We start from the raw sequence: 25,318 nt of genomic DNA on the forward strand, positions 1-25,318 counted from the left end.
ACTCTGATTGGATAATTTCCATGGAGGTGTTGGCCCACCCATTCAGGGTGGTTCTGAATTAAATTACTGGAGCACTATATAAGATCAGACAGAAGGAGCAAGCTGCTGCAGCCAAAAGAGACACTTTGAAGAAAGCACAGAGCTGCAAACGGGAGTTTGAAGACGGCCGTTGAAAGCAGATTCTTGCTCCAGAGAAGCTGAGAAAGGACAAATACCCCAAGTGCAACTAAGAGTGACATTTTTGAGGAACTGCAGCCTAGAGAGGAACATCCTGGGAGAAAGCAATTTTGAAACCAGAACTTGGAGCAGACACCAGCCATGTGCCTTCCCAGTTACCAGAGGTTTTCCGGACAACACTGGCCATCCTCCAGTGAAGGTACCCGATTGCTGATGTGTTACCTTTATGGCCTGAAGACTGTAACTGTGTAAACAAATAAACCCCCTTTTATAAAAGCCAATCCATTTCTGGTGTTTTGCATTCCGGCAGCATTAGCAAACTAGAACAGCAAGTTACTTAATTTTTCACTGAGCCTCAGTTTCCTCATCCATAAAATATGGATGAAAATGCCTATGTGGTTGTTTTTCTTGTGGTTTGATATGATAACAAGAAAGAGCCCAAACATGGTAGATAATAAGTATTCACTCCTCTCTCTCCAGCCCTTCCTCCTCCTCCAACCCTTTCTCCACTCTCTTTCTCCCTCCTTCCCATTCCTCATCTCTTCTCTTCCTTTCTCAGTATAAAGCTGGCATGCTTAGGTAAATTCACTGATCAGTTGTTGGGCACCTACTATGTGCTAAGGGTGCAGACTACATAATGAATAAGATAAAGTCTACTCAGGGAGTTTTTGTGTAAACAAATGTAGCATAAATATTTGATTTTCTAGTGTTGCACTATAACCTAATAGGCAAATTCAAAACGGTATAATGTTTTCTTGAGTAAAGGCTCAAAAGGCTGACCTGAGTTTTAAACCATGAGGGCTTAGCTTCGTTTTCGTTTTTAAAAGGACTTTGCTTTTCAAAATCCATTCTCAGTGGGGCAAAAACCTAGATTGTCTGAGAAGGAAAGTGCTCCGAAGTTGCGAAGCTCTGGGAAGACCTGGACTCCCCAAGAGGGTAAGGAGAGAGGGTGGTGGTTTCACCACTTGTGAGGACCGGCTTTCATTCTCATGCAACCCCCCAAAGTAGATGCCTAGGGATTCCTTACTAAGTACACGGCCACAGCCGTGTCCCGGGGGGAATGGGACAGAGAAAGAGCGGGTTCCTGGAGCACTGGAGATGCCGCCTCTGAATGAATCATGGGCATATCAGAAACCCCCAACATGGCTTTGCCCCACTCTATAGATTGAGCAAGTTAAGGGTTTTTGTGTGAGCCAAAGGGGGAGGAAAGAGAAGAAGGCCCTGAAAAATAAACGATGTATCTCATACCAATGTTGGTAGGGGCAGAGGGTAGAGTAGGGTAGAGTGGGCAAACCAAAATTAATTTGATTTAGAAAAAAAGAACCCTTATACCCAAGGTTTATGAAAAAATTCAAACCATTTTCAAAAAACCATTTGCAAATGCTTTGTATGGTTCACTGGTACCATGACCAAAATATCATGTTGAATCTTATGAAAGTGCCATTCAGCAATTTACTATGGTTCAATCCAATAATATGGTTGCTCAGAGGAGGGCATGATCAATTATGCCTGAAAGCAGAGATGGAAAACTTGTGGCCTCCTCTATCTGATCTGATATAGATTTTGTTTGGCCTATAATATTTTGAAAAAATAATTAAGTCTTTAAGTTTAAATAGGAAGATTTCATATAAAAATACTGACTTCTGGCTTCTGTGGACTAGTCAGAATATTTGGAAATGAAGGCCCACACTCCCTCATGGCTGAAGCTGAGTAGTGGCTGCCCCCTGCCCTCTGTCCCTTGGCTTGTTCTAGTTTGCCACATTCGCTACAACTTCCTATTGCCTCTAAGACACTGAGGTCAATGGTTAATAGCACTTTTTTTTTTTTTTACATTTTGCTCACCTCATATTCACCTGTAGAGTTATCAAGGAAAGCTCATAAAATGGAGATGACTGGATAGGCAAGGTGAGGATGATGCTCCAGAAAGAGAATGGCGTTATAGAAGGCTTGGGTAGATGAGAGCAACTGGTGAAGTGAAGCTGGAGTGGGTAAGAAAAAGGAGCTGAGGATGACTCCGAGTAGGTAGCATGAGCAAGGCTGTGAAGAGCAGTATTTGTGAGAAGATGATGGGAGCTATCAGAAAATTTTAAGCAGAAAAATGAAACTATCATATCTGCATTTTAGAATAATCACTGTTGGCGGTAAGGCAAATGGACTAGAGCAGGAGAAGGCTGGAGGCAGGGAGACCAACTTGGAAGCCAATGCAATACTACAGTTTCAAAGAAGGACGATCTTGACTGCCGTGCTTGGTTTTCTTTAAATAATATGCAGGCCAGATATTTTGCCCACTTCTTTACAATGGGAGTCTCTGAAAAATGATGATATGGTCAGTTATTGTGTTCCCATGATCAAAGCGTGCTGCAAATGGGGAAATGGAACAGATACAAAACCTGGTTTTCAGAATGTTGGAGAGGGTGTGGCAGACACTGTTAGTTACCAACCCAACAGATAATCTCTTCATTCTTTCTATCAGAACCCCAATTTTGTTTGGAATGCAAAGTGCTCAGCCTCACCAGATGAATCAAGACTGTCCTAGGTCAATTGTGGCAATCCCCTATCCCTCTTACAGTGACTGGCTAGGAGTCAGCTTTTAATTCAGTTCTGGCCAAGGAAACCTGTATTATTCAGGGTTCTCTAGGGAAACAGAACCAACAGGAGATATCTGTAAATATGAGATTTTATAAAAGTGTCTCACACCACTGTGGGGATGCACAAGTCCAAATTCTGTAGGGCAGGATGCACAAGTCCAAATTCCATAGGTCAGGCTGCAACCTGGCAACTCTGATGAAGGTCTTTGATGAACTCCCCAGGATAGGCTGGCTGGCTGAAGCAGAAGTGAAAGTTCTCTCTCTTCTCCCTTAAAAGTCTTCAACTGATTGGATTAAATCTGACTGATTAGATTCTCTCATTATGGAAGACACCCCTTTAGTTGATCATAGATGTAATCAGCCACAGATGCAACCAACTGACTGATGATTTAATAAACCAGCTTTCTAGTTTATTAATCAGCCATGAAATGTCCTTGTAGTAATGGTTAGGCCAGTGCTTGCTTGACCAGACAACTGGGCACCATCACCTGGTCAAGTTGACTCATGCACCCAACCATCAAAAAACCTAAGAAGAAATCTGCTGAGGTCTTCTTGGAAAGATTATCCTCCCTGCTAAAAAGGTGTACATAGATAAAGCCTTTTTTTCCCTTCAGTACTCTTTATTCTTGCTTTGGTCATTGCCATATGAGAGCATGATGCTTAGAGCTGCTACAGTCATCTTGTGCTTACAGAGACTTTCATTTGCCCATCTGACAAATATTTATTAGGCACTTAATATTTCCATGTGTTCTAGGCTCTGGAAATACATTAAATTAGACAAAGCCATATATTGGATGCTCATCCAGAGTCCTAGTGTGGAACAGAAGGGATATAATTGCCATTGTTGCTTACAACACTATAGATTAAGTATTCTGTTACTTGCAGCCTAAAGCATTCTAAGTGATATAACAAGTTTGTTATTCATAATATAAAAATTTAACAAAGTATCCAAGATGAGCATAAGTACATGTTGGTAACTTCCTTGAATCCTTAACCTCAGGGATTTATTACCATAAGTCAGTCAGCATAATGCTGGATTTATTTCCTCCCTCTGAAAATAAGGCACGATTTATTTTATATTGTTTTTTGGCATAGTCATCTGGACCAGAGAAAAGAAGTGATGCAGTGGCTCTTAAAGTCTGTGGGGTCAGAGAATGCTTTGAGAATCTGAGGACACTCTGGGCCTTCTTTGCAAATAAAGCCCATTTGCATTATATTCTAGTTTGCTAGGCTGCCAAAAACAGATACCATAAAATGGGTTGGCTTTTAACAGTGGGAATTTGTTAGCTTACAACCTTACAGTTTCAAGGCTGAGAAACATGTCCAAATCAAGCCATCATCAGGTGATGCTTTCTCCCCGAAGACAAGCTGCCGGCAATCCTGGACTCCTCTGTCACACAGCAAGGCCCCTGGCAACATCTACTGGTCTCTCCCTTCTCTTCCAGGTTTCATTGCTTTCAGCTTCTAGCTTCCCTGGCTTTCTTTCTCTTTGTCTGAATTTCATTATCTTATAAAAGGCTTCTGTAAGAGGAGTAAGACCCACCCTGAAGAGTTCAGTCACATTTTAACTTAAGATCCTATTGACCAAAAGATTCTACTTACAATGGGTTCACACTCACAGGAATGGAGTAACTTTAAGAACATACTTTTCTGGGGGTACACACAGCTTCAAACCATCACACGTGTACTTCCGATGCCCGTGCACTCCTGTGATTCTTGTATGAAGTGGGATTCTAGGTTAAAAGCGCTTGCAAAAGTTCCCTGGCTTATAGCACTTCTGTATTTCCCTACAGGGGTGGGGTATGATGTTGGTAAAACAAAGTCTGTGACTTTGACCTACCTGCTGGCCAGTTAGCATGGTGTGAAATCCCCTAGTGCACCCCTAGTCCTCATCAGAATCCCGCAAGTAGTTGGGCTCAGTGCTGATGAACCCCCTCTCCAAGGCAGAGTTGCCGACACAGTTCATAGTTTCATGTCCCGTTGTTTCCAACTAAGAGTATTCTTTACTGCTACCCCTACCACCATGATATTAAAGAGTTGTAAAGAGTGATTGGCATTTATACTCAAGAAGTGTCCTAACAATAAATACCTTTAAAAAAGTCATTTCATCAAACACTTTAGAAGCATTATCCCATTTCATCCTCCCAGGAGCTGTATGAGATTATGAAATCTGATGTCCATTTCACAGATGAGAAAACTAAGGGCAAGTGACATGACCAAGGCCACTCAGATAGTAAGTGGCAAAATACATATCCCAGGAAGTTGGGCCTGTGTTTTTCATCTTTATGCCTTTGACATTCCAATTAACATAGATATTAGACTTAGTTACCCTAGTCCCAAGTGTCAGTTTCAAATAAACAGGTTAATAAAAGCTCAACATAAATACTTTTATGTCTCCTGAAATGATTTCAAATCAATAAAATTGGATTTTGGAAGGCATAAAATGCACTGACATTGAAAGGAGAAAATGATGTCTTTTCACTTAATTGTTAAAATCCCACCCTCTATATCCTGCCCACATAATTCTCAACTAATAATAGCCTATTTCACTCAGTGTCAGCAAAGAATAGGGAATGCTGAAATCCACATGTGTGTTATTTTGTTGCACATGCCTGCAAACTATAATTAGCAGATATCTTCTTTGAATATCAGTTTAACATCTTTGAGAGTTTTTTTTCTCGTTGCTTACAGAAAATCTAGGAGCAAACAGCTTGGAAAAATACTATTAAAAAAGCAAGAAAAACAAACCCTATTCTATATTATATCACGATTTGACTTTGACTCTAACATCACATTTACTAATTCTTTTTAAATAATGTATGAAAAGGTGGGAATTGAAGCAAAGAATATTCCCATCACAAATATAAATATCAAAGAAAACAAATGACATCAAAGAAGATGACAACAAGGGAGGCATACAAGAAGAAAACAAAAAAAAATGCTCATTGGATTTAAAGATATGAAAATTGTTGATGACTTTGGCAAGAGTCGTTTTGTTAATGATGACTGTGAAGGCACAACTACAATGGATTAAAAAAATTATGCCATTGTTCTAGTTTGCTAATGCTGCCAGAATGCAAAATACCAGAGATGGACTAGCTTTTATAAAGAGGGTTTATTTGGTTACACAGTTACAGTCTTAAGGCCATAAAGTGTCCATCAACAAAGGGTACCTTCACTAGAGGATGCCCAATGGCATCCAGAAAACCTCTGTTAGCTGGGAAGGCACGTGGCTGGCATCTGCTTGCTCTCAGGTTGTGTTTTAAAATGGCGTTCTCCAAAATGTCTGCATCAACTTCCAATGGCCATCTTCAAAATGTCTGTCTCAGCTCCAGCTAGCTGTGTGCTCCTTCTGTCTGAGCTTATATTCTGTCTGAGTTTAGTAAACTAAACAAGGCCCACGCTGAATGGGTGAGGCCACACCTCCATGGAAATTATCCAATCAGAGTTATCACCAATAGGTGGGTCACATCTCCATGGACACTGAACTAATAGGTTCCAACCCAATCCACACTAATATGTCTGTCCCCCAAGAATGCATTAAAGAATATGGCTTTTTCTGGGGGACATAAATATACAAACGACACAGCCATGTCCAAACAATGGACTACTCTGTGGTGGTTAAACGGCATGAGATGCATCTATAAGTACAGAGTTAGAAATATGTCTACGAGAAAAGCAAGTTGCCAAACGACATAAATACTGATTCCTTATTTGCAAAGGCAAAAATACAATATAGATAAGTGTGCAGATATAGATATAGAAAGATAGACTTACACATATATTTGTAAACACCTGAGAGAGTTATCTGAAAGAATATAGACAGTACCAGAGGCTTTTGGGGCCTCATGTCCCACCCCTTGGTCCATCTCTAATTTCTGCCACAGTTAGATGATTTCACACAAAGCTCAAACTCATGCTTGATGATGCCCTACCAAAAGAATTTGCCTGTGGTTTCCCATACACTGTCTTGGAGACTTTTCTGAAGATAAGGGAGCCCACTTAGTCTGCAAAGGAGAGTGTCACAGGGTAATTAAGTTGATGCCCCTGGGAACAACCCTTAACGAATGAAGAAGAGTTAATGAATAAATGCCTCAGCCCACCCACAGATGCTTTGAATGGACAAGTCTGGGAGTCTTACTGTGTATGTTTTATAGGTCCTGGTGGAATCGAACCTTGGAATCTTGATAATGAACCCATATATTGTCTCCTCCTTTTTTCCTGGCTCACACTCCTGCTCTCCCACTATTGCTTCCTGAGATGACCTTCCACATAGCATACCTGCACCCAAGTCTTCCAACACAACTCAGGTTCTAACCCAAACTAAGATAATACCCAGGTGTAAAAATGATTACCTCTGGGAATTAAGATTGGAGGTGGAAAGACTATCTTTTTTAAATTTTTGCTACCTGTATCACTTTTGTCTTTTTTTAGATTTTTAGATCATAAACAAGAAGATGCCAAGGAAATGTACAAAGTTATTCTAGTCTTGTGGAACACAAATAATTGACTTCTCCCAAGCAAAATGAACCACAGAATGATCATTCTTGCTGTTGTATCTCTAAGGCAAGTAGAAGAGCTGTAAGGATTCATAAACACAGGCTCTTAAATTCTTGATCTGAGATGATGATTTTGTTCTTAAATGTAGATCCCTGAGGATGTCGCCCCAAATCCTATCAGGATTTGGGTATCAGTGTTCTCACCTCCCTACTTCCACCACTCTGTCCTCTTGCCAGTCCCAACCCTGTTTTTTCTCCAAGATCCTCATGCCCCTCTGGCTTTACTTCCTTCCCCATCCAGTCTAGACCTCATGGGACCTTGTTTCAATCATTATTTTGCCATTATTTTTTATTTCCTTGTTTTGATAATGGCACTCATCCTCCAACTACTTAACATGGATTAATCCAAACATGGGCCCCGAGGCTGTTGAGGACTGCTAGAGAAAATAACTGAATGATGTGGGAAGGGAGCCACTACTGCTTTTGATCTTTAATCTCAGCAGAACCTCCCTACCATTTAACAATGCTATACCACATATATCTAAGCTTTCTTCTCACCCCCTTCATTCCTAGCTACCTCTCCCTTCCAGACCCACACATTCACCAGATTTCTTTGATTTCTGTTTTACAAAGCAGATGGAGACTGTCAATCTCTTTTTTGTTTACTTAAAGACATTTGTGTCTGAACATATCTTTGGAGAGCTAACATTTACTAGGTGACAGGTACTGTGCCAAATAATCATAATAGCTAATATATAGCTTATTATGATTATGTAGAATAATATCTGGCATCTAGTAATCACTCAATAAATGTTGGCTATATAATGGTAGGCTCAAATGGAGATGTTTTTAGACGTGATATCAGAAAGTAGAGATCTTTCTAATTCCAGAATCCATACACTTGATCTCTACTTCCTCTCTTAAATCCTTTATGAAAATTTATGGCCTATAATTCTTGGAAATCAATGACTCTATGAGCTATGCATTATTCTTGTTATGTTCCCACTTCTTTTTTATTTATATATAAAACATAAGGCCATGGTTACAGAGCTAGTAACTGGAAGAGTCAGAACTCAAACACAGATCTTTTTTACTCTGAGCCCACCTTTAAAGCACTACATAATGCTACCTCTAGTACCAATGAATACCTTTATTTACTGAAAGAAATTTTCCCTCTTCTTAAGCAAAACTAGTGACTCCATCTGAGGACCTCATTCCTTCCCAACTCTTTTGGAAACCTGTTCTACCAATTTTCCTCTCTCTTTCCCACATCTTCAACTTCGTTTGTTGATTTATTTCCCAAAGATGCTCAAGTCTCAGACTTTGTAAGATTCTCCTTTGGAAGACAGAGTCAATGAATCACACCAAAAGTTAGAATAAAAAAGTCAGAGAGATGACAATAAGATATAAAAGATATGGAAATTAGTTCATTTCAGGAGGTTAAGCATCCAATAAATAGGAGTTCCAAAAAGAGAGAACAGAGAAAATGGAGGAGATCAAAGTGTCAAAGAAAGAGTAACAGAGCATTTCTCATTGCTGAAGGTCTTAAGTGTCCAGAGTGCAAGGGTTACCAAGTAGCTAGGACAATAAGAGAAAAAAAGAACAACAGCACATCACTGAAATTTCAGAATGCCAGGAATAGATTTTTTCAGAAAGAAACAAAAAATATATTACATAGAGTGGTCTAGGAATGAGCATGACACTGCACTAGGACAATGGAACAAAGCCTTCAAAATCCTGAATGAAGATTATTTTCCATCTGTAAATCCATATCTAGGTAAAATAACATCATAGGTAAGGGCAGAATATTGACATTTTCAAAACTGTGAGGTCTCAAAGCATTTTATCTCTTATGAACACTTTCCCTGAAAAATAATGGAGCATGTGCTTCTCCAACTCAGGGAAGTAAACTAAGGAAGAGGAAGGGACAGGACCTGGGGACAAGAGATCTCTCACAAGCACTCAGGAGATGGCAGTCCCCAGAAGACAGCAAAACAGAACTCCAGAGCTACAGCTGTGCTTAAGTCCTGAAAAGCAGCATGAGCCAATTGGAGCAAAATTCTCCCCAAGCACGGGAGAAATGGAATTCACAGATAGTAGGAGGCACTCACCCTGGGGAAAATAGTTTTAGAGAGCTTTTAGAGCATTTGAGCATCTCTCTCTGTTCACCTGGTCTCTCCAACAGGGTAACTGAAAATTTTTATATGGTGACTCAGAACTTCAAGGAGGAGGAGTCCAAGAGGATAAATCTCAATGTACTTATCATGCCTCTGCTTGCATCACATTTGCTTTGTCCAACTGGCCAAAGCAATTCACATGGTATTATCTGCAATTAACACAGGGGTGTGAATCCTGGGAGGTGTGGCTCATTGGAGGCTATCAGTGTAACAGTCTGCCACAGCTGTGCATCATTTATCAAAGTTAAATCTAAACTCAAAGCTCTTGAAGCTCTGGCCCTTGGCTACATCTCCCATCTCATCTCTCTCTACTCCACCCTCTGGCTTCTCTCTCTACCATAATAACAGTAGCTCACACTTAACATCATACATATTATGTGTCAGGCACTGTTCCAAGCACTTTTCACTACCCTCAGAAAACTCTATTCGCAGATGAGGATACTGAAGCATAGCTATTAAATACTATTGCAAATCAGGAGGTTAAGTGATCGCTGGGGCACTCTAAGTCCCTCAGATTGTAACTCATAGAGGGGTTCCAGAGTCCACATTCCTCAACACTCCCTTACATGGCCTCTCTGGAACAATGTTTAGTTCCCTGTACATCCTGTACTGTCTCTGGCCTTTCTAGTTTTGTAGGAGCTCCTTCTTCCTTCTGGAATGCTCTCTTTCTGCTCTTAGAGTAGGAAAATTCCTACTCAGCCTTCAGTATCAACATGAGAAGTGAAGATCATCAGACCCCAGAAAAAGAGTCTAACTTATAGAAGGAATGTCTGATCCAGGGGCCCTGCTGCTTGTCTCACAGAAAATAGGTGCTCCATAAACTAAAGAATGAAGGCTGTTCAAGGCTGGTCCAGCCACAGCGGCGCCGCAAAGGCGGGTAAGGCAAGGTCAGATATGTCCATAAGATGAACAACCAGAAAGGCCTGCTCTCCCTAGATAGATAACACAGCTACATTTCAAAGAATAATAATGCTCAGAACCCTAGCAAACAATCAGCCCAGAAATTAATAGGCACTCACCCAATCGAGGCACAGAACACACTCAGCAGGCACCCCCCCCCCCAATACCCTTCTATCCCAACGTGGGTTTTTCCTTTAAAAAATGCTGCTCTCAGAAAGAGAGCTGGAGCCATTTTTCTTTCTTTCTTTTCGTTGGCTCCCACCTGCTTTCTTCTGCTTTCTTCCTCTAATAAACCTTAAACTCTCTACTTAAACCATGACTTGCTGCATTGTGTGGATTCCTGAACGACTCCAACCTAACAAAGATTTCCTGGCTCTCCCCACATACACAACCCCAACCCAGTGCCCTGCAGATCCAGATGCTATCTTAAGGCAATTATCATCATGTATTGCTTCTATTTATTTTCATGCTTATCTTACTTAATGGGCATAAGAATGGACGAGAGGGGCTTACTCAAAATTCAGATTCCTAGGAGACCCTCAATGATTTTGACACTTTAAGACCCACCGTCCTAGATCAGGTGTTGGCAAAACTTTTAGGGTCGTATAGTAAATATTTTAGGTCCTTGGCCATATTGTCTCTTCACAGCTATTCAACTCTGTCATTGTAGTGCAAAATCAAGCATAAATAATATGTAAATGGATGAGTATGGCTGTGTTCCAATAAAACTTTATGGACACTGAAATTTGAATTTCATGTAATTTTCTCATGTCACAAAATATTCTTCTTTTGATTTTTTTTCAATCATTTAAAAATGTATAAACCATTCTTAGCTCACAAAATATACAAAAATAGGCAGTAGTTTGGCCAATAGGTCAAGGGGCTTACAGTTTGCTGACCCAGTCCTAGACTATAAGTCTATGGCGTGTTGTATTCTTAGCATTTAAAAACAGGTTATAAATAAATATTTGTTAAATGAGTGAATGACTGAAAACAATGATAACTGAGTTCATTGTTTCACAAAATATAGGCTTTTTACCTTAAAAATGGTGGCTTTTTTTTTTTACTTAGAGTTAGACAAGATCAAGAGTTTTCAAACAATGCTCCACCCAACCCTAGGGCTTTTCTCCTAAAGTGTATCAGGATCCAGGGTGAAGGTTAAGAGGGGAACAGTAGCTTTCTTGGTGTCCACTTACTTCAACCAGAACAGCTTCACTTTAGCTCTTCTATGTATTTAGCTTCCAAATAAAAGTTTACTCAAAGAAATAGTTTATTATTATTACTTATTTTGTTCTGGTAATACTAACAGTTGTAATTAGTGAAGTTAGACAACAGAATGAAATAAGAGGAATAAAAATTGGAAAGGAAATGTCTATGTGAAGAAAACTTTAAAATATGTCTTCAAATCACCAAAGATTCAGCATCAAGATTTTATTTTCCATTATATTTTCCATAAATGAAACCAGGATTTTTTTTTCTTTGCACTAAACAAGCAGATTCTAAATTTTATCGGAAAAATAAACATGCAAGAATAGCTAGGAAAATTCTGAAAAAGAATAATGAAACTGGATTAATGTTATTGTATGTTCAAAGATATTGTAAATCAACAAGTAATTAAAACAGCTTGGTAGTGGTGCCTGAATAGACAGTTCAATGGAACAGAATGAAGAATCCAGAAATAGACCAAGATACACATGGGAATTTAGAATATGATAAAGGTGGCATTTTAATTCAGTGCGGAAAAGATGGGTTATTCAATAAATGGCAATGGTACAATTGGTTAACCATCTGGCAAAAATATATATATATTGGATTCCTTCCTCATTTCTTACAACAAAATAAATTACAGAGAGATCAAAAGAATTAAACCTCAAAAGTGAAATTATAAATGTAGTAGAAAAAAACATGAATGTTTTTATGATACTGGAGAAAGACCTTTCTAAGCAAGAAATAAAACCCCACAAACATTAAAGAGAAGATTGATATATTTAAAACATGCAAATAAACACTTCAGCATGGAAAAATACCGTAAAGTAGGCTAAAAGTCAAAGCACATGGAGCAATGAAAATGTTCTCAAACTGATTGTGGTGATGAATGCCCAACTCTGTGATTATACTGAGAGCCAATGATTGTATGCTTTGGATGGATTGTACGATGTGTGAATAAAGTTGTCTAAAAAAAAAAATCAAGGGACAAAGCAGAAAAAAATATTTATTATACATTCGACAGAAAAGAGGCTAATTTCTTCAACATCAAAAGAGCTCAAATCAATATATAAAGAATTCAAATCAGATCTTTCAATAAGAGAAAGATCTACATTCTCATGGAAAAATGATCATAATGACATGAACAGAGTTGAAAGAATAAAACTTACAAATGGCTTTTAAACAACTGAAAGGATGATGGTTGCATGTACAATGGCACAGAGACAATATGTTTTATCTACCAAAGAAAAATTAAAAGATTTATAACACACCGTGTAGTCAAGAATGTTGGGAAATGGGTCCACTCACACATTTTTGGAGGAAGTATAGTGCAGAACAAGCTTTGGGAAGCAATTGGACAATAGCTGTCAAAATTTAGAGTCAGCAATTCCATTTATAGGAATATATCCTACAGATAATTTATACATGTGAGCAAATTAACAGCCATTGTAGTATACTTACAGTGGAAAAAAATATCAAAACAGTTAAATGCCATGAGTAGGGTTTTAATTTTGGTATATCTCTGTAATGGGAAACTCTACAGCCATTAAAAAAAGACAAGCTAAATCTACATCTGTAGATATGGACTTATCTCCTAAATATATTTTATACAGAAAAGAAACAAAAACAAACAAGAAACAGAACAGTGTATTTTGTAGGCTTCCAGTTGTTTAAAATAAAAGCAGAGGTGTGTACATGTATACATATATACTTGTAGATTTATATAGAATATCTTTTAAAAGCTACACAAGTGGTTGCCTTTATGAATGTGCACTCAAAAAAGTGATTTATTGCCCATTATAAATTCTCCCCTTGTTCCTTAGTAATAAAACTCCAGATTTCAGCTAGACCTATGGCCATCTAAAATAAAGATTGCATTTCCCAGCTTTCTCAGCAACCAGAGGCAACGCCGTTCTGGCCAATGGTGTATCCTTAAAACGATGGGGTATGGTCTTCTCTCCCCATTCTCCTTTCTGTTGGCCAGAATGTGGACCTAATTCCTGAAATTCAAAACAACCTATAGGGAGCATGAGAAAAAAAGCAACGTTTTGACAACGTCAAAGCAACAAGATGAAAAAGTGCGAGTCCCTGATAATTGTGATAATGCGTGGAGGTTTGTGTTGTTCACAGCTGAACCTAATCCTAACTGATTCATAGGGGGAGCTGGGTGCCTGGGAGAACAGGGCTGGGAGGTAGACTGCTATTACTGAACACATATTACGGAAACATCATGGAGTATGGACAGTACCGTGGAAATCTTGTATAATGGACCCTGTCTTCTCTTTTAAGCCTCTGATAACCTTGCAAGGGCTGCGGGGTCATCTCCATATCTTGTATTATCAGAGTTTCAAGACATTTTGTTCATTCCGAAAATCTAAAGTCTACGTGATAGACCAAATGCTTTCTTACTGACTATTCTGGCTGTGAGAATTTGAAAATAAGAGGTGGGTGTGTACAGTGTACAAAGAAAGGAGAGGAGAATATTCATTTTAGCACACCTCAATCTCAGTTGGATTCTTTCTAACATTCTGAGGCTGAGACTTTTTATACCATCATAAATTAAGTTGTTTGTTGCTGGATCAATTCCTAGCTGGAGTCATTCCAAAGCCCTACTAAGGGAAGCAGCTATCTGCCTTGATTCAGGACGTGCTGGCAAGATTGCAAAACATTGTGTACCCAAAAACATTCTCAAACAGAACAATGGCAACAATGTCAATTATCTCTTAAATAATCTCTTAAAATAGTTTTGACTTATGGAATATTTTTTAAAAGAGTCAAGGGATAGGAAGTGAAATTGGAAACCCCAGACCGGAATGCTAAGGAACAGGAACTCAACAAATAAAGGAACCTGTTCAACTACACCAGGAAAATGCAAAATCAGCAAAACTCGGACTTTGAGAAAAACTTTAAAGTAAACAACAAAAAATTCAAGGAGAAAGAAGAAATGTAGGAGGAATTTATAGATTAAAAGAAATTTCAAGGACTTATTAAGCAGTGATGAAACATGGACCTTATTTGGATTTCTAGTCAAGCTGTTAAAAAAAATTAATTAGGGCAATTAGTCCAATGTAATACATATGTGATGATATAGAGGCATTGTAAATTTGTTTAAGTATCATGATAAAGTATTGTGGCTATGTTTAAAAAAAGGAGTCCTTATTTTTTAGAAATACATATTAAAATATTTATGGAGAAAATGATATGATGTTCTGGATTTGCCTCAAAATAAGATCAGTGCAGAGGAATTGAGAGCATGTAGATGAAATGAATTCAACCAGGTATTAGTAAGTTTTGAAGTTGCACAATAAATACATCAGATTCATTCCTCCATTTTCTCTTCTGTTGTATTTGTTTGAAATTTCCTAAAATAAAAAGTTTTAAAATATCAACATTTATTAAGGAGTTAGATGAAACCCAATTGGTAGAATCACAAAATTCAATAAGCCCCTGTTTACTATAATCTTCTCCCTAAGAACAGCTTTTTGGTGGGCAAGTCCTAAACATCTTGGTATATGTAGGTCTTAGCACACTAAGTGGCATACAGCAGTCATTCAATAAATGTTTATTGAAAGGTAACAACTAATCTTAGCATCAATAGCAAACACTGTATTACCCTGGTCCAATTTGATTCATCACTTATGAACGTAGAAGGCTTCTGATTTTATTCTTAAGTGTTAGCAATAAAATAGCCCCTGTCAATTATCCTCTGAGATTGGATACACTCCACATTTAATATCACATCATCTAAGTCCTCCTGAGCCAAGTCCCCACAGTAGTGCTATATCAAACCTCAGTCATTAATAGGCTTTTCTTTTACATAACCTTTCTCCCCTGTGTCCCAGAAATAACCAAAATCTCGGCCTATTTCCTCTACTTGTGGCAATTCTGAGACTTTGACCAAATGCTAAACTTCTGAAAATTTCACTCCTAACTCACTAAATTTGAGCACTAGGTGGTTAGTGGGAGGTAGGAGGAAATCCAGCCAGAACTTGAAGAAAGAATTATCCTGGAAATAGAATGTAACTGTAAAATGATAGACTATTTATGTATTTCTAGAATTTTAAAAGGAAATTTTGATGTCAGTATTAAAACCTGAGAATGTTTGTCAAAATTCCTTAGTCTAGCTTGATGAATGTGTGCAAGGAATGCTGATAATCTAAATTTAAAACAAGAAGATTTACATATGGAAGAAATTATTTGAATTTTCATTCACCAGAAAGTAAATCTTATTAATATGAAAAGTGGATAAAGCAGTTTTTTAAAGGTATCGTCTGTGCTCCTGATGGCCCCTGAGAGCAGCAAAAAATGAGATTGCAGAATGGAAAAAGCAGCAGGCCATTATCAAATATTTAATTGATCTTGTGACTTTTAGATATCAAAATATATTAATATCTTGGCTTCTTCTTTCCAAGATACTCTTGGCCACTGAACTGATGTTCTTATAGAAGACATCTGTTTGTAGGTGATGACTGAGAAATGGAATAAGAATACAGCATAAATCTTCTGCCAGACATTACCAGTACATGTGGGTGTTAATTTGGTAGCTGTCCCAGATTTCATAAAAGCAGAGATGGCTTTCAGTTAAAAATGGTAACTTGAGGAGACATTAATTTCATTTCCTCCAAGTTTTCTACTGAAACGACCTGTAGATATTATAAACAGGGTCTATCTTCCAGCAATACTGGTAATAAGAAATGAAGGAATCTTTGCCATAAAGATGGGACCAAGACAAAAAGCTCTACCACCCTGGGTTTCTTTGAAGTTTAAAAATCAAGTGAAAAAAGACCTCAGCAGAAGCTGACTGTAATCCTAACTGCAGTTGCAAGGGCTAGAGTTAAGGATAGGCCGGTGGTGACCTTGTTAGGGACACATTTGAATCAGGCTCTCCCTCAGGGGAGAACACTGCATGCTAGAGCCATAGGGGCAGGGACCTTGGGATCCTTCCAAACGTCTTACACAGAACATGGACTGCCATGCAGGGAAAAGAGAAAAGAGGCTGCCATAGCTTTCTCCAAATGAAGACAACTCTGCCAGAAAAAGAATGGTGTGCTGCTGCAGCTAATTTGAGGTTTGCCACCACAAATTTTCAAAAGGAATGCTTTGGCCCAGGGGACAGACTCTTCTTGCTTTCTCCTGTCCCTTGGCTGCTTGACCTCTGAGCCAGAAAGATAATAGTAAAGTAAATCGAAATATTCCCCCTTCTCTTTAGCTTAGTCACAAACTTTCATACAAAGACCCACAAAACCACCAATGCTGGACAAACCTTAACCTCCCTCTTTAGTTCAGTATATGACTTTGATGGTGCAAGTCAAAAAAGGTACCAATATGAGTGACAATCTGAATAATGAGATAAAACATCCTGTATGAAATTTTGGAAATTCTCTAATTAGTTGAAGAGGATTTTGCATCTTGGATACCAATAAGGAAATTTTCAGTAATGCAAGAATCACTCATTCTTGGAAAATTCATAATGTTTTATCAAAGAACAAAGGAAAAACCTCATGATAATTTTGATAGATGTCACAAAGGCATTTGGTATAAATCAACATCCTTTTCTGATGAAAACCCTGAACTAAGACTGTATAGACATTTTCTTAATCAAAAAAAAAAATCATTCAGAACCATAGTTCAGTGAACTCTACATGTATTTCTCCTGAAGTTCAGAATATTAAATATTGTTCTCAATGTTCTTGCTAAAGCAATAAGACAAGAAAAAGAAATGGGTACAAAAGGAATCATATTTTTGCAACTATTAAACTGACACATTTTAATCCCACTCTCCTTAAATCATTTTTCTTTACAGTCTCTCACCCTTGTGAAACTTATAGACTCAAAGCAAAACACAGCTGGTGATAAGTATTGCTAAATTCTTGTAATACCTGTTTAACATATCAAGAATTAACTCCTATGATCATAAAGTCCATCCCACAGTGTAGAGAAGTATAGCCATCAATCTTAAATCAGGTTACAGGATAATATGATATAGAGGAAGTAAAAGTCCACATATTTTTCTTTCTGGGTTTGGTGGGAAGTGCAGGAGAAGAAAGAGAGATGGGAGTGATGTGGTCAGATTGTTACTCCCGAGTTCATCTCTTCAAGCTTTATTCACATAAAGGGATGGAATAATATGAAGTGAGGACATCATGAAGAGCAAGAAGTTCATTCTCTATTGGGATTCTTTGAGGAAGCCAAGCAAGGGGCTCCAAACCAACATATGGAGAACAGGTTGACACAGAGAGACAGACAAGCTTCTATATATTTTATCAAATCTAAGTCACTTTCAACTGAAAGACATACCTCCAATAAAGAAAAAATGCTATCAAGCTATGATATATGTGTAAAACACCTTCCAACTTGACAGATGATACAATGTGAAAAAAATAATGCACAATTAGAACCAACAAAATATGATAGCACTTCTAAGCTGTCATGTCATGTATTATTGATCTCAGCCTCTCATGTTCCTAAAACAGTACCCATTATATAGTAGGACTCAGTAAATTCTGAAGGAAAAGAAAGAAGGAAGCAAGGGAAAAAGGAAGAAAGGGAGCCTTGACTTATCTAGTGCCTAAATGCAGCCATCAGAACTATATATAACCTTCCCTTTCTTTCTTTTGAATTTCAGATTTTGGTTCACATTCTCAACTAAAACCAGCTCAGACCTAATTTTAGGACCATGAGTTCCTCCTCCAGGTGACTTTAGCTTGCCCCATTCACTTCAATCATCTGAGATCCTGTTCCTATGCCCCTCACTTCCAGTTTGATCCTTTCTCCTGTCCAAAGTATGCCTCAAAGCTCTTATGTACACACTTGCTCTAGTTTGCTAATGCTGCTGGAATGCAAAACACCAGCAATGGCTTGGCGTTTATAAAGGGGATTTATTGGTTACACAGTTACAGTCTTGAGGCCATGAAGTGTCCAAGGCAAGGCATCAACAATTGGGTACCTTCACTGCAGGATGGCCAATGGCATCTGGAAAACCTCTGTTAGCTGGGAAGGCACGTGGCTGGTGTCTGCTCCAAGTTCTGGCTTCAAAATTGCTTTCTACCAGGACGTTCCTCTCTAGGCCACAGCTTCTCTTCAATATGTCGATCTCAGTTGCTCTTGGGGAATCTGTCCTCTCTTAGCTTCTCTGAAGCAAAAGTCTGCTTTCAATGGCCGTCTTCAAACTGTCTCTCATCTGCAGCTCCTCTTCTCAACTCCTGTGTGTTCTTCAAAGTGTCCCTCTTGGCTGTAGCTCCTCTTCAAAATGTTACTCTCAGCTGCACTGAGTTCCTTGTGTTTGTCAGCTCATTTATATGGCTCCAGTGATTTAATTTAGACCCATCCTGAATGGGTGCGGCAACACCTCCAGGGAAATTATCCAGCCAAAGTCACCACCCACAGTTGGGCGGGGTACATCTCCATGGAAACACTCAAAGAATTACAATCTAATCAACACTGATACATCTACCCACACAAAATTACATCAAAGACAATGGCATTTTGGGGGACATAATACATTCAAACAAGCACAACACTGTATCTAGGGCTAATTATGACAGTGAAAACAGAAGAACTGACCATAAGAAAGGCAGCAAAGAATATAATGCACTTGAGTTGAGGCTTGACACATAAAAGGAACACACCAGTCAGCAAAGTAAGACAGTCCAGGTGGACGTATAGCAGTCTCTCAAATGAATTCATTGTGTTATGTTGACAATTCAAAATGCTAAAAACAAACAGGTTTTACCTTAGATTGCTCAAAAATAGCTTTTCATTTCACATTATAATTTATGTTTCATGTGCATGAGTGAACAATGGGTTTTCTTCTTACAGATAGGCTATTTATTATTAAGCAAGTTTTCTGCAGGCAGGGTCTAGATAATTGAAAAGGGGCACATGTAAAAGGTGATTGTTTAGCTACTTATAGCAGCAGCTGCCTTGACCAGATAAAGTTAAGACTCACAAATATTACCACTTCTGGAAAATGTTTCAAACACTTTCCTCCTACCTTTTCAGGTTCTCGTTCTGTTTTTACTTCCAACATTTACTCCTCTTTTCTTGTCCCTTTTACTTGCAACACTTTTTTTTAATTTTAAGATAGCTCTTTATGATTTCTGCCTTAAAGTCATTGATAAGAAAATCAGTTCTGTATGACACTAATTCTTTGAAATGTGTCAAAACTTACAGTCTATAAGTGTTCAATTTTTGTAAATGATCTGGGTGTTCTTAAAAAGAGGTATATTTTCTAATTATTATGTACAGAGTTCTATATTTGTTCAATAGGTTAAGACTGTTAATTACATTAGTTCTTTATTTGTCCATTAGGTTAAGATTGTTAATTATGTTCTTCAAATTTTCTGTATCTTTAGTGATTTCTATCTGCTTGATCTATCAAACTCTAAGAAAGAGAGATTAAAATTTCCTACTGTGATTTTCTATTTGTCCATTTAAACTTTATTTTAATCATTCTAACTATCATCTATCTATCTATCTATCTATCTATCTATCTATCATCTATAGCTATAACCTCTCTGTCACTTTTGCCATTATGTGTTATTTTTTAGATTTATTTTCCAGTTCACATATTATTACATCAGCTTAATTAATATGTTCTTTAACCCTTCCCACTATGTCTCAGATTTTATTTATTTCCTCATTGGGCAGGTAAGCAATATGAGATCAAATATCTTCGTTTGGTTCACTGCAGCAGCCTCAACCACTAGAAAAGTACCTGCCACATAGCATGTGCTCAAAACATATTTGGCAATAAATTATTATACTTTACATTCCTAGAAATTCTATTTGCTTTTTTCCCCTAATCTACTTGCTCAGTTTTGGTAGTCTCTAATTTGTTTTGTATTTCCTCCTTCTATTTCATTAAGCAATAAAATACTTTGTATTCTGTATCCAATAATTCCAAATTTGAACAATTGTAGTTCTAGTTCTATTGTTTGTTGTTTCTGCTAACTCTCATTCAAAATGGCTTGTTCTCTCAAGTGTTTTAAACTTGCTTGAACTTTGTGGGAATTTTTTGAGGAATGCAATGAAGGAATGTCCTTCAAGGAGGATTTGTGATGATTTTGCTATATGCCAGAGGTTACTAGAGTCCACTTTAAACTATAATCCTTAGCTTGTAATTCTTAGGACCATGAAGATAATATAAATTCAGCCAAATTAATGAAAGGAATTCTAAGAGGAGACATACTTTTCTTTAGCATCTATCCAGAACCAGGCTGTTCTTGCTGTTTGCTCCTGAGGGGTGAGATTATTTTTCTGGTTCACCCTTCCTCTAAGAGCATAGCCCTTCTTATGTCCTGGATTTACATAAGGTGGCTTCTAATAGAACTGTATGCCCTGCACCAACCCTAGACTTTGTCTCCAATCTCTCTTTTGCCCCAAAGCTCTAGATCACCCAGATCCAGTGACTTCAATTTATACAGAGGCTTCAAGGTTCCTTTACCTCTAGGTTCTCATGCTTCTCTTTGTTCCTAACTTCAGAGGCTTTCCACTGGTTTCTTAAAAAATTCATTTGATTATTTCAAAAGTGGGCAAAGACTTGAATAGACATTTCTCCAAAGAGGATATACAAATGGCTAAAAAGTACATATAAAGATGCTCAACATCACTAGCTATTAGGGAAATGCAAATCAAAACCACAATGATATATCATTTCACAAGTACTAGAATGACCACTATTAAAAAAAAACAGAAAACTACAAGTGTTGGAGAGGATGTGGAGAAATAGGGACACTCATTCATCGCTGGTGGGAGTATAAAGTGGTGCTGCTGCTGTGGAAGGCAATTTGGTAGTTCCTTAGAAAGCTAAGTACAGAATTACCATATGACCCGGCAATCCCACTACTAGGTATATCCCCAAAAGAACTGAAAGCAAAGACTTGAACAGATACCTGCACGCTGATGTTTACAGTGGCATTATTCACAATTGCCTAAAGACGAAAGCAACTTAAGTGTCCATCAATCAATGAATGGATAAACAAAATGTGGTATATACATACAATAGAATATTATTCAGACACAAAAAGGAATGAAGTCTGGATACATGTGATAACATGGTGAACTTTGAAGACATTATGCTGAGTGAAAGCCAGACACAAAAGGACACATACTGAATGATCTCACTAATATGAAATAATTTGTGTAAGCAAACTCAAAGAGTTAGAATCCAGAATATTGTTTACCAGGGGTTCGGTTGGGGTTAGAGAATGGGAAGTTTATGTTCTAATTTGTACAGAATTTCTATTTACGGTGTTTGTAAAGTTTTGGATGTGGATGGTGGTGATGGTAGCACATTATTGTGAGTGTAATTAACAGCACTGAATTATACATGTGAATGTGGTTAAAATAGGAAATTCACCAGAATAAAAATTAAAAGATAAAACATAGTTCTGTATATCACATCAAACCCTATTGTAAACAATGGACTATAGTTAATAGGACCACTATGAAAATGTTCTTTCATGAATTATACAAATGTACCCCACTAAAGCGAGGTGTTAATAATAGGGTGATATATGGAGAAAAAAATACACATAATGTAAACTATGGACTATAGTTAATAGTACAATTTTCATATTCTTTCACCAATTGTAACAAAAGTACCACACTAATGCAAAGTGTCAACAATAGGGGGTATAAGGGAATGCTATAATTTTTACATGATTTTCTGTAAACCTACAACTTCTCTACTTTAAATAAATAAATAAAAACAACAAATGGAAAAGACAGGTATAATTGTTCTGAACACTGGAAATTTCTCCCAAGGAAAATATCAGGGGCAGGGGCTAGATGACTGGGTTTATAAGAAAAGGGTAACTTTCTCTACCTTGGAAGGGATTACGTCTTTAAAGCAGCCATGAAAATCAGCATCAAAAACCTCTCAGCCTGCATGTGTTATTTAATTAGTCTCTTCCCCTCCAGAAAACTTTCTGTAGTAAAGGGAATAAAATCAACACTCCTTGGTTGACTGATGTAGATACTGATTCATCAATATTGGCTTCCAGATGGTAGTGTTATGTTTGTTTCCTATTGTAAAATGATACAGGGATGCTATTCAACAGTAAAACGGAAGTATTGATACATGCTACAACATGGATGGAACTCAAAACCATTATGGTCAGTGAAAGAAGCCATACAGTGTGTGATTTTTTAAAAAATGAAATGTCTATTATAAGAGTCAGTTCGATAGATACAGGAAGTAGATTAGTGGTTGTCTAGGCTGGAAACCAAGATTGACTGCTAATGGCCAAAAGGGATTGATGATGGACATGTTCTAAAATTGGACTGTGATGATGGTTTCACAACTCTATAAATTTATTAAAGCCCCCTGAATTGCACACTTAAAAATGAATGGATTTTATGATATGGAAATTGTAATGAAATAAAGCTGTATAAAAAAAAAACGAACAAAAAACCCCCAGTATTCTACGGGAATATTTAATAGTAAGGGAAACACTCAAAATATGAAGTTAAGTTTTAAAAAAAAGCTACAAAACTATATCTGTGGTATGATACCAATTATGTGTGTATGCATGTATAGATTGGTATATGTATTGGTAGTATATCTGTGTATATATGTATATATATAATTTATATGTATATATGTATATATATAATTTAAATTTCCCAAAGCTGTAACTGAAAGTGCATATTTCAGAACATTTTTGTCAAGAATCATGATTTTATTTTTTTCATCATTGCTAAATTGATAGGCCAAAGCATAAATGTTATTATTTTAATTTAGATTTTTAGCTACTGATATATATGATTTTTCAAATCTTAATGAGGCTGTGGGTTAAAAAGAACCCACATTCTGCTGATGTGTGGGAAGAATTGATAAGAGCTAATTTCAGGGGGAAATTTGATGGCGTCTATTAAAATTTTAAGTGAACATGCTCTAGAACAAACAATTCCATTTTCAGGGTCTGTCTTAGAAAAACAACTCATACCCAAGGACACATATACACATTGCAACATTGTTTGTAGTAAAACAAAAATAAATAGGCTGTGTGTTCAACAATAGGGGAATGGCTAAGTGAGCTATGATAGGTTCAAAGCAGTAAATACCGCATAGCAATGAAAAACAATGAAGTAGTTTTAAAGACTGACATAGAAAGATTTTCAACATATTTCTAAGTGAAATGCCAGAAGGAAAATAGTATGTACAGCATGATCCTACTTTTGCAAAAATAAAACAAAAAGCAATGTTACACATATTCCCAAATACTAATTAGTGCATTATGAAAATGCACAGGATATAAAGGATACCCAACAGATCAATAATATGGCTACATTTAGGGAACACATTGGGTTTTGTCAAAGGGGAATTTAATATTCTTAATATTTTAACTCATTTCAAAAAGAATGTATTAATTTAAAAGCACATATTAATTTAGAAATAAACATTAATTTAAAAAAAATCATATTGCTTTATGATTACAACTAAGCTCAGCTCTATAAATAAATAATAAATATAAATATAAATATAAATAATAAAGCAAACTTCTTTTTAAAAAATCAAGACCAAGTACTTTATTTAATGCACAGCTAATCCATTTATGTGGCTATGTGTGTCTGAATTAACTAGCCTATAGCACAGTGAACACAGAACATTTAGCCAGATTTACAGTTAGTTAGTTTAACTGTTGATCACTTAGTCTAATTATGTTAAACACATGAGTAAGGAAATTAAATTCCATACAGATCAGAGTTTTCAACTCCAAAGTTCTCTCATCCATTTACTTGGGCAAGTTTTACTGTTTAAACTGTTTGGAATCCAGTGGATCAGGCACTTGCCTTGGTGGTTTCAGTTATAACGGACAGTACATCAAGAATTTTACCTGTCATCCTTTAAAAGAAGTTCAGACTCAGGACAATTCCTTCAGGAAGAAGACAGGTAGGTCATGAATAACTGATATGTCATATTTTAACCAATCTGACAATGCCTTTCCTTGATTTTAATACGTTTTAACTACTGTAAACTATCACACCCTGCTTTTCCTTATAAACATGACCTCTTGCAAGGAAAACATTAGCTTATAAAGAAGAATAAATGAATATTTTCCTTTTGGCAAACATTTTTAAAAAGATTTTTAACAGAACATTATTCCAAAACTATCATCTTTCTCATTTCATATTTTTTGTATTAAACAATTGCAATTCAGGAAAAAAAATTAAGGGAGGGCATGGCATTTGTTAATGTGAATATGCCTAAAGTGAAAATGTTCTGGATCTAGGAAAGATTTTGTGAGTGAATTTTTGATAAAAACAGGTACCTAATTTTCCCTCCATAAAACAAATTTATTTTTAATTTCTTAATGAAATAAATAAAGTTTAACCAGTCATTTCCCTTTTAATAATAGCTAACATAAATATGTAACTTTCTATATGCATTCCCCAGGAAAGCTTTAATGGTGGAACGTGTCTCTTCGTCTATCTTCCTTTTGTCTGGAAATCTAAAAAATGAGAAGAATTGTTTTTGCTGGTGCTTTTATCTTATTCTGCCTCTTAGGTGGTAAGTTATTAGGAAAACATAAATCAAAAAGAGGGAAAATTACATAAGAATTTGCAGAATTATAATACAACGAAGTGAGAATGGGCTTAAATAATGTATGTAAGGTGCTTACAACAAGCTTATAACTTGATTAATAACAATGAGCTAAAGTTTATTGAGCACTTGCTATCTGCCAGGTGCTGTTCTAAACATTTCAGGTGTATTAATTCCCTTAATCCTCATGACAACCCTATGAGTTAGATGTTCTCATTTCCT

At 37.0% G+C, this 25,318-nt stretch overlaps 1 protein-coding gene across 1 annotated transcript in view; it reads left to right on the forward strand.

The window, feature by feature from the left end:
- C10H9orf57 (chromosome 10 C9orf57 homolog) overlaps positions 1 to 25,318 on the forward strand; it is a 73,571-nt gene that overhangs the window by 31,835 nt on the left and 16,418 nt on the right. Inside the window, exons 2-3 of the mRNA XM_037850749.1 lie at positions 24,330 to 24,445; positions 25,061 to 25,063. Coding sequence (XP_037706677.1) covers positions 24,330 to 24,445; positions 25,061 to 25,063 — 119 coding nt within the window. The remainder of the gene's footprint in view (positions 1 to 24,329; positions 24,446 to 25,060; positions 25,064 to 25,318) is intronic.

Source organism: Choloepus didactylus, chromosome 10, assembly GCF_015220235.1.
Source record: "Choloepus didactylus isolate mChoDid1 chromosome 10, mChoDid1.pri, whole genome shotgun sequence".
Classification (NCBI taxonomy): Eukaryota; Metazoa; Chordata; class Mammalia; order Pilosa; family Megalonychidae; genus Choloepus; species Choloepus didactylus.